Raw genomic sequence first — 14,330 nt, 5'->3', positions numbered from 1 at the left:
TCCTGGTGTGAGTCATTTGGTGTTTACTGGGCCCAGACACACTCACAGTGACATCCTTTTCCACTGTCTTCATTTTAAACTGGCCTCTTCTCTGTTTGCTGATCACTACTCTACATTTTATTTTGAAAACTCTGGGGTTTTGTAGTCATCTTATTTTATAGAAACAATATGAAGGATGAATGAAAATATTTCTAAACTTTTGTCTTCGTAGTTGCTGTAAATGAGCCAGTATGTCCTGAGACAGTCAGCTGAAGATTCAGAAGGTGAGACAGATGAGGACAGGATGTTCACATCTGGTGGAGTCAGGTCAACAGAAACCACAGAAAGATTTTATAGAAAATAAAATTCAAAACTGTTTTTCTGTCAATGTGACGTTTGAAACTCATGAGGATGCAGAGAGTTTCCCCAAACTTTCCCTCACTCCTCCTGGACTGATCTCCTGCTGGACATCGTCCAGTGGGACAACCCAATCCCCCATCTTACCCCCCTTCCTGTATTTAGCCTCTACCTGCCTGTCGTCACCTGGACAGACTGCTGTGTGTCCAGCTGGTTGAAGGTGAGTCCTCATGACGATGTTAATGTTGACCTGACTGGAAATTTATTGTTGATCCTCACATGACTATTCTTCTTTTTATCATCTTTTACTGAAGCATGTAAAAAACATGATCAGGTTCAGGTTTGCAGTCAAGAATAAAATCATCTATTGAATCATGAAGCTGCTTTGAGGTGGAGAATCTGTCTCTGCTCCTTAATCCAAAATATTTCATTCATGTGGATGATTACATATTATCAAAATTTGAAGTTATTTTATCCTGAGATTTTTCAGAAGATTGATGTTTTGGAGACCTCAGTTTCTCCAAACTGATCTATTTTAAACTTCCTGCATCTGATTAACCGAGAACATTAAAGATGATAAAAACTTTTCTTTCATAATATATATTTGAATGTAAAAATTCGGACTGAATTTGAGAACACTGAGATCTGAAATATGTAAATTTTCACTATTACATTTATATTTTTGTGTCACTAACATAGTATTCTGAGTATGGTCTGGTTGTAATATTATAAAACTATTTATTTATGATATAATATTTAATCAAAGTTAATAAGTTGTATTTAGCATAGAACATAGCACCAACACTCAGAATTTATTACTATAAATTATATTTATAAGGGTCAAATTAATTATAAAGTTGTTACAGGAAAAATCTTTTTATTTCCCATTAAAGTATAATTCAATGTGAAACTTGGTGCAAATTTTGTCCATTTTGAAAAAACAGCTTGTCAGCCATGACGTTATTAGACTAAAAGACACAACTCGGTTACATCAACACACAATTGTTACATCAGCTTTTACTGAATTATTTTGATTAGGAATTTAATGACTGTGAAGAAAATGGCTTTTAACGAATTAACTGTTCAGAGACGAATCATGTCCTTCACTTCCTTAAAGTAACAGCATCATGAAGTAAGAAGCTGCTGACGACAAGGGTGCAACAAGGCTCAAACAGCACAACGCGATGAATGTGATTAGGGAAAAAAAAGTTAATTGATCTCTGTTAAAGATTTAAACACAGAAAATAATCAAACCTCCAAAACACTGACTGCAGTGGAGTCACACACACCGTCTTTCGACCTGGACCATCAAAAAGCGGCTCCATTGAGCCCCACAGATCAGCAGCTTGGTGAGTCTGAACTGATTGGTTTGTGTCCCTGTGACAGATTGGTGGCCTGTCCAGCTTGTGACCCCACCTTCATCCTAATAAACTGGGACTGGCTCCGCAACAAACAGGTGAAGTCCGTTAATCTCAGCTCAGGTGATGTTTTAAATGATGAACCTAAACTTCATTTCTTCTCATCTCAGATGGAGCCAGTTTTATGCTACGAGTCCAGAAACCTCTCGTGTCCGCGGACCATTTATCCTTTACCTGTCCGCATCACGCTCTACCTGGTTCTGGGTGCCACGGTGGTCCTGACCGTCTGTGGAAACCTGCTGGTCACTGTCTCTGTTGCTTATTTCAAACAGCTCCACAGTCCCACCAACTGCCTGGTGGCGTCGCTGGCGGTGTCCGACCTGCTTCTCGGGTTGCTGGTCATGTTTCCCAGTATGATCCAAAGTGTCGAGAGCTGCTGGTATTTCGGCAACCTTTTCTGCAACTTCTACTTGAGCTCAGATGTCACTCTGTGTACAGCGTCCATCTTGAATCTGTCCTTCATATCACTGGACCGACACTACGCTGTCTGTCAGCCTCTGCTGTACGGCAAGAGAATCACGGTGAACGTTGTGTTGAGCATGATCGGGGTCAGCTGGTCTGTCTCAGTTCTCATTGGCTTCGGGATGGTTTTCCTGAAACTAAATATTTGGGGGGTGGAGGAGTTTTATTACAACCATGTGGCGTGTGAGGGGGGGTGTGTCCTGCTCCAGAGTGGCCTGTCGAGCACAGTCTCATCAGTTCTCTCCTTTTACATTCCAGGTGTGATGATGCTCGGCATTTACCTGAAGATCTTCCTGGTGGCGCAGAAACAGCTGCGCAGCATCAGGACCACCGGCGCATCAACCCCGAGTCAGACCAAGGCCACCAAAACACTCGCCGTCATAATGGGCGCATTTCTTTCTTTCTGGACCCCATTTTTTGTTTGTAACATCATTGACCCTTTCCTCGGTTACTCAACCCCCCCCTTGTTGTTCATGACGTTTGTGTGGGTGGGATACTTGAATTCAACCGTCAACCCGTTGATATACGCATTTTTCTACAGCTGGTTCAGGAAGGCGTTTCGATTATTTACATCTGGAAGTGTCTTCAAATCCAACATTTCAGAAACAACACTTTTCACCTGAATAGACCTCCGGTCTTCTCTCCTGCTGAGAAACCTTCAAGGGCCTGAATATCAGTATCATTATAAAAGTGAAGATAGAAGGTGAAAAAAACTGACATAGCTGATGCAGGTTCACGATAAACTTGATTAGCCAACCTCCAAATGTTCTGATCGTCAGATCCTGTTTCTGATCAGAAAGTGAAACCAGTTTGCCCATCTTGACACACAGGAAACAAACTGTAATAGAGGGTCAAGGGATAATATTTGGTTACATGAACATGTTTCTTTACATTATTGAAGATGCAAATCAGATGTAGATGCTCAACGCAAAAAAAAATACCTTTGACCTGAGCCAATAAAATTATCATTTTAGTCACTTGGTTCTGTGTTGTTGCTTTGTGATGATCCTCCCATACAGTATCTGCCATGTTCTGCATATTTATGCTGCCTTATTCCTGTTCAGGTATTTTACATTATTTATTGGGTCAAAGGGCAGATCAACACTGAGCAATAAGGATAAGGACTTCACTTAGCTAAAGTCTCAACAAGGCAGCTGATTCTGTTCTCCAACAGGACCTGAGACCTGGAGTTTGGATTCAGACCTGGTGCTGGTCTGTCCCACACCAACTTCCACTCACAGCTCACTTGTAGGATCCTAATGAGACACGAATGGCGACTGAGGTGCAAAATTTTGTTTTGTTTTTTAATTTACTCATTCCAGATGTTGGGGTTGGGGTAAAAAAACAATTAAAAGCATCCTGCAGTGAAGGGTTAGGCTCCTCGATATTGATGATGTTCAGTCTGTCAGGTTATCTTAATGATCATTGCTGATGCTGCAGATTATAAAGTGCTGTGAATCTTCCTAATTAATGATTTACACATCAAACAATGTCACAGAAACAGTCAAATTCTTGAAATGGAATGAGAAAGAATAGCACAAAAATATAGAATAAATGTATTTAATGTCTGGCATATCAGGGGATGTTTATCGGTGACAGACCCTTCAACAGAAACATTCAGCAGACCTCCTGATCTTTGCTATACTTCATCCGTTTGATATGGTTCAAACACTTTACCGACGCGCATCTGCCAAAAGATGACTGTGAGCCAGAAAGACGATTAAAATATGATAAATAGTTAACAAAACAAAGAGCAGGAAGAAGTGACGACACATCCATGTTGGTGGAGGCTGATCAGGTGACCTGAAGGATGATGACGTCAGCCTGACCACAGTTCACATCTTCTTCGTTGGTTGGTGTTTTTTCTTTTTTTCTTTGTCCGATAAAAACATCATTTATCTCCCGCCACACTACTAACAAGACAGGCGCTAATATTAGCACCGTCTGCTAACAAGACAGAAACCAATGTTAGCACATTCTGCTAACAAGACAGGCGCTAATGTTAGCACCGTCTGCTAACAAGACAGAAACTAATGTTAGCACCGTCTGCTAACAAGACAGAAACTAATGTAAGCACCGTCTGCTAACAAGACAGGCGCTAATGTTAGCACCGTCTGCTAACAAGACAGAAGCTAATGTTAGCCCGGTCTGCTAACAAGACAGAAGCTAATGTTAGCACCGGCTGCTAAAAAGACAGAAGCTAATGTTAGCCCGGTCTGCTAACAAGACAGAAGCTAATGTTAGCACCGGCTGCTAAAAAGACAGAAGCTAATGTTAGCCCCGTCTGCTAACAAGACAGAAGCTAATGTTAGCACCGGCTGCTAATGGAGGTCTCATACCTTTTAATACACAGAGACCGCAGCAGGTTCAGACATTAAAATCCTATTAATCAGGTCGTTGCGAAAAAAAAAACAGACTTGAAGTAATTTAGGCTATTTGTTTGAGAAAATTTACATGTTTCTACTTTTAAATGAAAGTGTCCAGTTGAAGTTACTCTGTGTGATTAATTTGTTTTATGTGAATTTGTTGCTTTTCCACATCTGCTGACTCAACAGTGCCGTGTTATTACCTGTAAGTGTCAGGTGCAAAAACACAGAGGTCACTGCCTCTGAAACTGGTGCAGACTTGCATTACTTTGTCGTACCTGAGACATCTGTGGCAGGAAAAATACAAAGCCAAATCAAATCAAATCAAATGAGATTTATTTGTATAGCGCCAAATCATAACAAAATTACATCAAGGCACTTAAAATATAGAGCAGGTCTAGACCAAACTCTTTATAAAGTTATTTATAGAGACCCAACAGATCCCCCGATGAGCAAGCACTTGGCGACAGTGGCAAAGAAATACTTCCTTACTACTACTGCTACTAGAGATAATGGTGTCTCTAATCCGAATGTTTTCTCTGACAGCAGTTACCTCGTCGGGATGTCGCCTTTGGCTGGAGCCCAGCTGATCCATACACCAGTCCAGCTGTATCGGTACCTGCTCAGGTGCTGCAAACTTTTGCCAACTCCAGCAATGCAGCATCACTATCGCCACGCCATCAGACAGGTGACGTCTTCGGAGGCATCCATTGTTAAAAGGAAAAATGCTTATCTGGTCACATCATGAACGTTTTACTATGGAGAATCTTTTGTTAAACCCCAAGCCCAAGACTGAATGCTAATGATACAGTTCTGTAGGAACTTGTGTATTGTCACGTGACATTTTCTGGGTTGCCTATTGACAGTTTGTGGACAATGAGATCCACACAGCTGCTGAATACATCTGCAGCTGTAGAGCAGGATTTTGCTTTAAAGTCAGTTCTGCTGTCAGAATAGTCTGTGGTTAATGTTGTGGCCTTTTGTTTGAAACACCCCAAAGGCCTTTCTGCACAGTTTGCATGTTTCCAGAAATCAAATATAAACATTAAATGTTATGTTTCAGTTTCTGCTCACATCAAAATATCTACACTGAGCAGCCATAACATTATGACCTATTTTATCATTTATCTTTGAGACTTATAAATCTTTTATTTACAACAAATCTGCAAAGTGGAAAAGCTAGATCTAGTAGAGTGTGGTAATTACTGATTGTTTTTGAGTTCACTTCATGAAACATTTTATTTGACTCATCTAAACCAAGCTTTTCACAGTAAACCGATTAAGATACTGACGCTTTTCTCAATGTCTCCAGGGTTACAGGAGTCACTCAGATGAAGATGACCCAGAGAGGATACAAATGATAATCCAAAGAGCAATTACAGACGCTGACTGGATCCTAGATAAAGTACGGATGACGAGCATTTGAATCAGACCCTCACAAAATATCCTGCTGAGGCTGAACAGGAGGAACTGCAACACAGCGAGAGCCGTGTTGGATGTTTGTCTTGGTGATTGGTCATAAAAATGGACATCATGCAAACTTTTATATGTTGATATTTAGTAAAATATTTAATAAACAAAAACATTTATATAGTGTTAAGACAGGAATGGTTACATTTATTTTTCTTGTGTTTGCAGTACACAAAGAAGAAGTGAGGAGCAAAACAGGTGACAGGCTATGGACAGGCTGGACCTCTCGCCATCATCCCTGCTGTTACTGTGAGCATGGACGCAGTAAAGGAAACAGCCACAGAGACGCCAAAAGTCCAAAGTCAGTTCAATAAATACTGTTTAGTTTGATTGTATTTGTTTGTAATAAAAGTAGTTACAGAAGAATTACAGACCAGCTTCTTATTGACTGAGTGAAGGACAAGTCCCTAGTTAGATGAAGACAACTCAGGCAAAACATTATGACGACTATTTCATCTTCATCATGGCTCCTGTTAGTGTGGAGGGGGGGGTGGTTAGGGTTTGTCGTCAATGTTGATGTAAGAAGCGGGAGAAATGGGAAATCTTAATGACAAGGGCCGAATTGGTCTGGCTCAGTCCAGGCCTCAGCAGGTCAGGGCTGTTTGGCACCAAGCAGGGGATTGATTAGGGGGCGGTGCTACTGTGTCATTGGCAGACAGCATCACAGTCTAAGGGCTTCCTGTTCAGTTTTAGTTTAATCGGATACTGCTCTTAAGTCTCTACTCAGACTTATTTTCTGTGAAATGTAATTTTTTATTTTTTTTTTATTGTTAATCATTTGTGGATACATATAAAGTTAATTATAACTAAAGACAGACTGATAAATGCTCCTCACAGCAGAAGTTGGAACATTTTATTGTGCAATTTACTGTATTTTTTTTCTAGTATAAGAATTTGTCATAAACTAACATGACAGATAATGAGATTCAAACAGATGGAAAAAAAAAAAACAAAACAAAACAGATGATCAGATTGGGAAGTTATTATTTCCTGTGTCATTTAAACCAAAATGTATTTACAAATGCATGCACATGCAGTATTTCAATTGATATAAAAGTAATAAAAACTAGATATACAGCCATTCTTCAGTATAAATAGTATAAATAATATTCCTTTGTATGAAGAGCTCCACTGCCTTTAATGCTGATCTGAGATATTTAGTGTGAACAAAACTTAATGTTCCAGGTTTGTGGAAGTTCCAGCTGCTGAGCGGAGTGGAAGCAGCAGAGGAACCCTCTGGAAACAGGACAGGCACTCTTGAAACACCATTGCCTCAGTGGGAGGTCACGCCTTCACTTCTGCAGGATGAACTGGTCAATGAACTCATTCTGCTCAGACTCTACTTTGGACAACGCTTCGTACTCGATACGATACCTAAGATAGGAAACACACACAATCTCACCAGTGTTTTGTAATAAAACTAAGCAATAAGTGGCCATTTAAAGAGGCACCTACTGACTTAATGAGCTTAATGAGCTGACCAAAGTTTGACTGTCTGTTATAATTAAAGATGTTATCCCAGTGTTCATTCATTTAAACTGTTCAGACATTACTTCAGAAAAGTATTAGTTCACCTCTCGAGCTGCATCTTCTTCTCTGTGATTAGAGCCTGAAGCTGCTGCTGCTGAGCTTCTCTCTGTTTAGCCACTGACTTCAGCAGGTTCCTGGCTCCAATGGCCTAAAGGATAAGAACGGGATGAATCTGAGACTGACTGGGCTCAGGTGAACCCGGTTCCAACCAGTCCGGATCAAAGGTCACCCCCCAACGAGCTTCCACCATTAAGACTCACCTTCATCTTCTCTGTCTCTGCTTCTTTTGCCAGTTCATCAACCAGTTCAATGAGGCTTCCAACAATCTTCTGAAACTGGCCGATCTCTGTAAAATAGAAGAAGATTATGCTTCTGACTTCCTGTGCTACTGTGTGTGTGTGCCGGGGGGGGGGGACTTACTGTCCACAAAGTCTTTGCACTCCTCCTTCAGCTCTGAGGTCTTCTGGCTCACATCTGGCTCCAGAACCCTAAGCTTGTTGAGCTCATCAAAATAAAAGCCTCCCTCTGCTAACGGGTCTTTAGCCATGGCCCCTGGCCCCTGAGGAGACACCGAAGGGGGCCAATATTCAGTGTAAATAAAGTTAGCCCCATCTGAATAACGGATCAAACGTGTCTACGTGTCCGTGACGTCAGCCGAGGCCAGTTTGTTTGGACTGCTCCATATGGCAATGCGCCGCTGACTCCTTTTGAATGTTAAAACTTTATCAACTGGACCTTTGGCAGAATGCTAACGTCGGGAATTTTCTGATAATGTCAGCATTAGCGTTACCAGACGTTTGACTGTGTGGAGATGAAAAGCTTCAACGGAACTTCCCTGAGTGAATAAAGCTGATAATCTAAACGTGGACACCGTTGGAGGCTCAGAATCCTGCAGAGAAGCCAATTCTCTCCGTTTGTCCGGCAGACTTAGCTTTCTGAACTGAAACAGCGAAATGAACTCAGCTAGTTAGCTCCAAGTCGCTAGCCCTTGAAGCTAGCGTTCCGTGTTTAAAGCATTCAGACGAACATCGGACACAAAATGGAGGACTTTACCTTTTTAACCTGACACGGAGCTCCGACAATGGATGAACAACCACAGCGGACAGTCGTGGGGGGAAGAGGGGGGGCAGAGCTCCTCCACACCGGACAGAGAACTGGACCTGGACCATCAAACTGCCCTGAGGAGCAAGGACACACACGCTGTGAGTGTGAAACTGTTTTTCTGAAGTATATGAAAGCACTGAACAGGAAGACCGGAGTCTGTGGTGCCACCTGTCAATCAAAAAAAGTCCCGCCCCCAACCCCTCTCCTTTCTGGTTTGTTTCAGAATCATAAATTGTTTTATCGCAATGTGAGCATACTATGAGTTTGACTCCAGTGTTTCAACAAGGACAAGGGAAAGGCAGAAATAAAAGATAAAAATAAAAACGAAATAGATACATAAATACATATACATATATACATTGAAATTAGATATTAGATATGACAATACCAGGCTGGCGGTTATTCGGTTGATGCGCGTCACTGACTAGGGGGGGCAGCAGTTCCCCTCCACACCTGCAGTCTGACGGAAGAAGACGAAGACGAAGAAGAAGAAGAGGGAGGAGGCGGAGGCGGAGGAGGTGGTGGAGAAGAAGACGTTGGAGAAGTTTTTAATCATTTTCTGTCCCTCCGTTTTTCGGCTGTGGTCTGAGGTCCCGTCGCAGACCCGGCGGTTGGTCTATGTCTGCGGGCAGAAACAGCTCGGAGAGGCCGGTAGGTATTGACTTCCGGGCGGCGTCAGCTTTCTTTTGACCCCCCCTGGAAACAGTTAGATGGTTTGACAACTTTGAGCCTTTTACAAATGTTAGTTTAGCTTGTTACTAGCTTCATTCATAATCAGTGAAAATCTGAGCAGAGATTTTACGACATGTTGAAACTGTTGGCTGTTAGTTTGCGTAGTTTAAATGAAATTTGGAGACTTTATTCATCTTTAGCTTCGTTAGCTTCGTTAGCATAACCGCCCTCCGAAGGAAGCAGCAAAGTTGCACTAACTGATGATTGTCCCTCAGTATGTCCTGGTGAACAACAGAAGTGACCGGACTTACCAGAACTTTGTACATATTTGGTAGTTACTCAACAACTTGATACAAAGTTGGATTTTGTGACTCCACACACAAAACATTTAAAAGGCCAAGTTTTTAAAGGGAGTTCAGTCTGAACAACATGTCGAGTTTACAGTTGGTTCACATTCTGTTTGGTGTTTAACTATCAGATCCCTCAGCGAACCAGAGTACTTGACATCATTGTACCTGACACTCCAAAATAATTTCATCATGTAATTCTGTCAACAGAATGTGTTCATTCAGACAACAATGTTCCACTTCTGTCAGCCGATCTGCTGGAGGTTGGAAACCTACTAATAGGTCAAGTTCATCTCAGTAAACGTCCTGTCACTGTAGCTTTTGTAATAACTTGTCCATTACTTCATTGATGCCTCCTGTTCAACTTCTCTCAGTGTAATGTTAAGGGAAACACAGTAGGTGTTTCACTCTGAGGTTCACATCTTCATGGAGGTTCCTGCTGTTCCAGTTAAACACTCCGATCCCAGACCTGTGTGGCTCCACTGACAACCTCAGCTTCATGTCATGGCTCTAGTTATTTATTTATTCTCAGGAATGATCTGTAGCATTGAGAGGTTGGTGCAACCTCTTCAGTAGCTGTCACCACGGCGGGGGACCTCCGAACCTCCGTCTGTAGGGTGGTCATCTACCTTCGCAAGGTCATGTCCGGGGACAGCTGCCTGCCCCAGCACCACGCCTCCACAGCTTTTCCTCTGGCTTCTCCCAAGACCAAGACCTGCAGTTATCAAGGAGCGGTTGGCCTTGGCAACAAGTATGTCCAGCTTAATGTTGGGGGGACCCTGTTTTACACCACACTGCAGATACTGACCAGGCAGGAGTCCATGTTGAAGGCCATGTTCAGTGGACAGAAGGAAGTGTTCACAGATAAAGAAGGTAATCCATCTCTTAAATGAGGCAAAACGTTCTGTATGTCGTGGCTAAAATCCGGATAATGCTGTGACTCTGCCCCTCCCCCCAGAAAATATCTGTGAACATTATCACTGGCATTAAGATTAAATACATAATAAAACATATTAACAGAAATTAAATTAAAAAGTCATGGCCAGTCAGAGTCTTGTTTGGCTCCTGACTGTGTACATTTCCCAACATGGTGCTGTGTTTGTATTCAGGTTGGATCCTGATTGATCGCAGTGGGAAACACTTTGGCACCATCCTGTGCTACCTGCGTGATGGCACAGTCATCTTACCCAAAGGACGCCAAGCTGTCCTGGAGCTGCTGGCTGAGGCAAAGTACTACCTCCTCTATGGTCTGGTGGAAATTTGTCAGAACAGCCTGCAGGTCAGTCACACACACTGACTGGTACTTGAGAAGTTACTGACACTAACAAATAAACAGGTCCAATACCCCACTGTGTTCACAGCAGTCTCGCATTAGATCAGTTTGTTCTGGTCTTGTTTATCATCTGGTGTCTGATCTGCTAACACACACCATCATCATATCACATATCAACTGAAATTAATGAGTTTCAGCTTCTCCACACTGGCGTCATGTTGATGCTTCTCAGGCTTTTATCCAACTGTGTTTAAACTTTTTAAAGTGTTAAAGCGATCCATGTTAATTTTGATCATTCAAGGTGTTGGTTATTATTTTAAGCGTGTTTATTTTTGTTGTCAGCACAACAGCAGCGGTTTTGTTACAGTGTTATATTCTTTGTAGGTTTATTCTGTCTGGTTTAAACCAGAATAAAAGTAAAATTAATGAGGGTGAAGAAGTTTAAATTACCCATGAAGCCATTAACATGCAGTTTCTGTTGATTTGTTATTGACAGGGAAACAAAGAGCATCCTCTGTGTGTTATACCTGTGGTGACATCTAGTAAGGAAGAGGAGAGACTCATCCAGTCTTCCACCAAGGTGAACGCTGAGTGACCTGTCTTCTGTTTGTTCTTCATCATTAAAATGCTTTTCATTTAGCGGCGTGTCCAAGATAAAGTTAACATTAACATTTGCTTGTGTTGTCCAACAAATGTGGTTAAAGTGGCACCACGAAGTGTGTCTGTGACTCAGTTGGCCTTGAAACAAAGACTTTTCTAACTTGGGCCTGGACTCTGATCTGAAGATCCAGAAACTTTACCCGCCCCCTGAAATAAACATCATGGGGTGACTCCACTGGGTGTAAATGGATGATTTATAAAGAATCCTCAAAGACCAATAGTGACATCACTGTGAGCTGACACTTAGTCTTTAAATGAAGGGTTCAGACCCTAAACTGGGACTTTGGACTCTGATGTCTATGTAGTCAATATAGTTAATTCATATTTGTTACATTTAGATATTAAAGCAGTGGCAACCTGAGTTTAATCTCTTGTTTCTCTGTCAGCCTGTGGTGAAGCTGGTTTATAACAGAAGCAACAACAAATATTCCTACACCAGGTGAGTCCTGCTCCACTTAAAGGTCCACCTCGGGCAGCTGCCTCCACTAATACTCCCCCATCGCATCACTTTACTCCAATGTGTGTTCACAGCAACTCTGATGACAACCTGCTGAAGAACATTGAGCTGTTTGACCGGCTGTCTCTCAGCTTTAACAGCCGCGTCCTCTTCATCAAAGATGTGATTGGAGACGAGATCTGCTGCTGGTCCTTTTACGGTCAGAGCCGCAAACTGGCTGAGGTTTGCTGCACCTCCATCGTCTATGCTACAGAAAAAAAGCAGACCAAGGTCAGCAGAAAGGAAGTCATCCTAATGTTTGTGATGTTTTTTTTTTTTTTTTTTTGAAGTTGTTTTCAGTTAGATTCAGATTTATTTGTATGTATGTGAATGTCCAGGGTCCCGGATCTTCCTGAAGATCCTAATCAGACCAGGTAACATCTATCTCAGGTGATCAGTCCAGTTCATATTCAGAGGTGGTCTGGACCACGTGGTCACATTCTTTTAGCATAGTGGACAATGCCGCACTGAAGACCCAAACACGTCCTCTGAAGGACTGCCTCTGTTGGACTCTGAGACCAGAACCAGAGACCATCAGATGGCTCAGTCATAGTTAGTCTTAATGTTGTTTGTTAGCTAGTAACCGGTAGTGGCTGAAAGTGTTCGGGATTGTGCTGATGCTAACTCTTGCTCTCTGTGCAAACAAACTTGTCAACCTGTCCCCACAGGACTGATCCTGAGGTTTGTGTCGCTCATTGGTTCAATCATGTGAACCAGGTCAAACAGCTGAATAGACTTCCTGTTTCTGTTAGGTGGAGTTTCCTGAGGCTCGCATCTACGAGGAGACCTTGAACACGCTACTGTATGAGACGATGCCGCTGCCCGACAACTCGCTGCTGGAGGCCACGCGTCGCAGCTACAACAACTGTGGCTCCCACAGCGAGGAGGAAGAGGGGCCAGGAGGGAGCGAGCTTCGTGAGCGTGTTCGGCGAATCCATGTGAAGCGGTACAGCACGTATGATGACCGGCCCCTGGGACACTGAGGCTGAAACCCCAAAACTCCAGACTGACGTTAGATGATGAACATTCAAACATGGAGTCTGTTGATGTTCAGATTCTACACTTTTTATCATCCTAGTGACGCCACAACTATCTGAAGTCTGTCCATCATGATTTAATAATAATCATCAGAGCAGCTTTTCAGATGACATCACAATCCTCACTAATATTTCTGAAATGAGATGGTCTTCCAACCGTAGCAGAGGAGGATTTCCCTTTATCTACATTTCAACAGCCTTTGTTTGCCAAAGATGAACCGATTTCAGTTTGACCTTAATGCCTTTTTTCCAGCTGTGAAGATAAAAAAATGTTATAAAACTGTTTGTCTTCTCAATTTTTAGAAGAAATCAGAGCTGAATGACATTAAAACAAAATCATCAGGTGAATGTGTAGGCAGTTTTAGCTGTTTGATTTTCAGTGAGTGAATTTAAAAACATATTAACTGAATTTTGAATTTTGTTCCTTCAGACTGTGATTCATCCAAAAAAAATTTACAGAAAAACAGTATCTATGATTTAGATATTAACCCTGCTCATATGGTGATTTTAATAATGTTCAAAATTAATTATTCGAAGCCAACATGAATTATGTAATTTATATGCTTTTATTACACAAGTTATTAGAGTGCACCAGTTTTCTAATGTGTATAATACATGATTATGATAAATTAATTGTGAAGTAAGCGTGTGTGTGTTTTTTTTGTTTTTCTGAATATGTCTGCGTTTTGTCTCCTCTAGGCCACTGTACTAAAGGTCAGAGGTTAGCATCCAATTTAAGAGTTACTGACTGGAAACCTCTGATCTAGAACAAAACCTGGATTAATCTCAACTTCAACATCATTAAACTAAGCTCCGTTTTTTTTTTTTAGCTTCAGCTGCTTCTGGAGTCTCTGAAGTCGGATCGGGACCTGGACTCAGGAAGTCCTTCACTACCTCCAGTGAAAGATCAGGTCCAGGTCCACTTGTTGTTGCAGCTTCAGGCCACATGGTGGCGCAAGCAGTAAGCGTAATAACGACACTGTGACGTCATCTATTGTGTAGCACGCCAGCATCATCATCATTGAGGAAGACCCTGTGTGTGCGCACAGCTTTCCCGCCCTTGCAAGGCTCGGTCTATAAATAATTGAGGGGGGAATAAATAAAAAAACGGAAGCTCCAGGTGTGTTGGAGGCTGCGGAGTGGGCGGGGTCAGAGTGAG

The 14,330-nt window shown here is 42.1% G+C and overlaps 4 protein-coding genes across 17 annotated transcripts; 3 read left to right on the top strand and 1 right to left on the bottom strand.

Moving 5' to 3' along the window:
* The first annotated feature begins 1,864 nt into the window (after positions 1 to 1,864).
* Positions 1,865 to 2,839, top strand: LOC115052535 (trace amine-associated receptor 1-like). Its single transcript, XM_029516688.1, has one exon. It carries the CDS (start codon positions 1,865 to 1,867, stop codon positions 2,837 to 2,839), a length of 975 nt encoding a protein of 324 aa, XP_029372548.1.
* Positions 2,840 to 4,013: 1,174 nt separating this feature from the next.
* On the top strand, positions 4,014 to 8,147 carry lyrm9 (LYR motif containing 9). Of its 12 annotated transcripts, none has more exons than XM_029517226.1 (5): positions 4,101 to 4,285; positions 4,772 to 4,787; positions 5,132 to 5,270; positions 5,895 to 6,090; positions 6,221 to 6,513. In XM_029517226.1, exons 3-4 carry the CDS (start codon positions 5,145 to 5,147, stop codon positions 6,006 to 6,008), a joined length of 240 nt encoding a protein of 79 aa, XP_029373086.1. In that variant the 5' UTR covers positions 4,101 to 4,285; positions 4,772 to 4,787; positions 5,132 to 5,144; the 3' UTR covers positions 6,009 to 6,090; positions 6,221 to 6,513. The 12 variants fall into 12 exon arrangements, with proteins under 12 accessions (XP_029373079.1, XP_029373088.1, XP_029373086.1 ...); XM_029517224.1 differs by having other exon boundaries at positions 5,129 to 5,270; XM_029517219.1 differs by lacking the exons at positions 4,101 to 4,285; positions 4,772 to 4,787 and adding an exon at positions 4,014 to 4,068 and having other exon boundaries at positions 5,129 to 5,270.
* On the bottom strand, positions 6,889 to 8,849 carry ift20 (intraflagellar transport 20 homolog (Chlamydomonas)). Its single transcript, XM_029517229.1, has 5 exons — positions 8,636 to 8,849; positions 8,003 to 8,141; positions 7,843 to 7,928; positions 7,627 to 7,730; positions 6,889 to 7,426 (listed from the first exon to the last, which is right to left on the bottom strand). Exons 2-5 carry the CDS (start codon positions 8,127 to 8,129, stop codon positions 7,345 to 7,347), a joined length of 399 nt encoding a protein of 132 aa, XP_029373089.1. The 5' UTR covers positions 8,130 to 8,141; positions 8,636 to 8,849; the 3' UTR covers positions 6,889 to 7,344.
* tnfaip1 (tumor necrosis factor, alpha-induced protein 1 (endothelial)) lies at positions 8,673 to 13,809 on the top strand. 3 transcript variants are annotated; one of them, XM_029517215.1, is made up of 7 exons: positions 8,673 to 8,784; positions 10,238 to 10,578; positions 10,815 to 10,984; positions 11,475 to 11,558; positions 12,025 to 12,077; positions 12,170 to 12,365; positions 12,887 to 13,809. In XM_029517215.1, exons 2-7 carry the CDS (start codon positions 10,347 to 10,349, stop codon positions 13,115 to 13,117), a joined length of 966 nt encoding a protein of 321 aa, XP_029373075.1. In that variant the 5' UTR covers positions 8,673 to 8,784; positions 10,238 to 10,346; the 3' UTR covers positions 13,118 to 13,809. The 3 variants fall into 3 exon arrangements, with proteins under 3 accessions (XP_029373075.1, XP_029373073.1, XP_029373074.1); XM_029517213.1 differs by lacking the exon at positions 8,673 to 8,784 and adding an exon at positions 9,193 to 9,337; XM_029517214.1 differs by lacking the exon at positions 8,673 to 8,784 and having other exon boundaries at positions 9,230 to 10,578.
* Positions 13,810 to 14,330: the final 521 nt, after the last annotated feature.

Source organism: Echeneis naucrates, chromosome 13, assembly GCF_900963305.1.
Source record: "Echeneis naucrates chromosome 13, fEcheNa1.1, whole genome shotgun sequence".
Classification (NCBI taxonomy): domain Eukaryota; kingdom Metazoa; phylum Chordata; class Actinopteri; order Carangiformes; family Echeneidae; genus Echeneis; species Echeneis naucrates.
The sequence above is the reverse complement of the archived record's forward strand: the minus strand, read 5'-3'. Positions and strand labels throughout refer to the sequence as shown.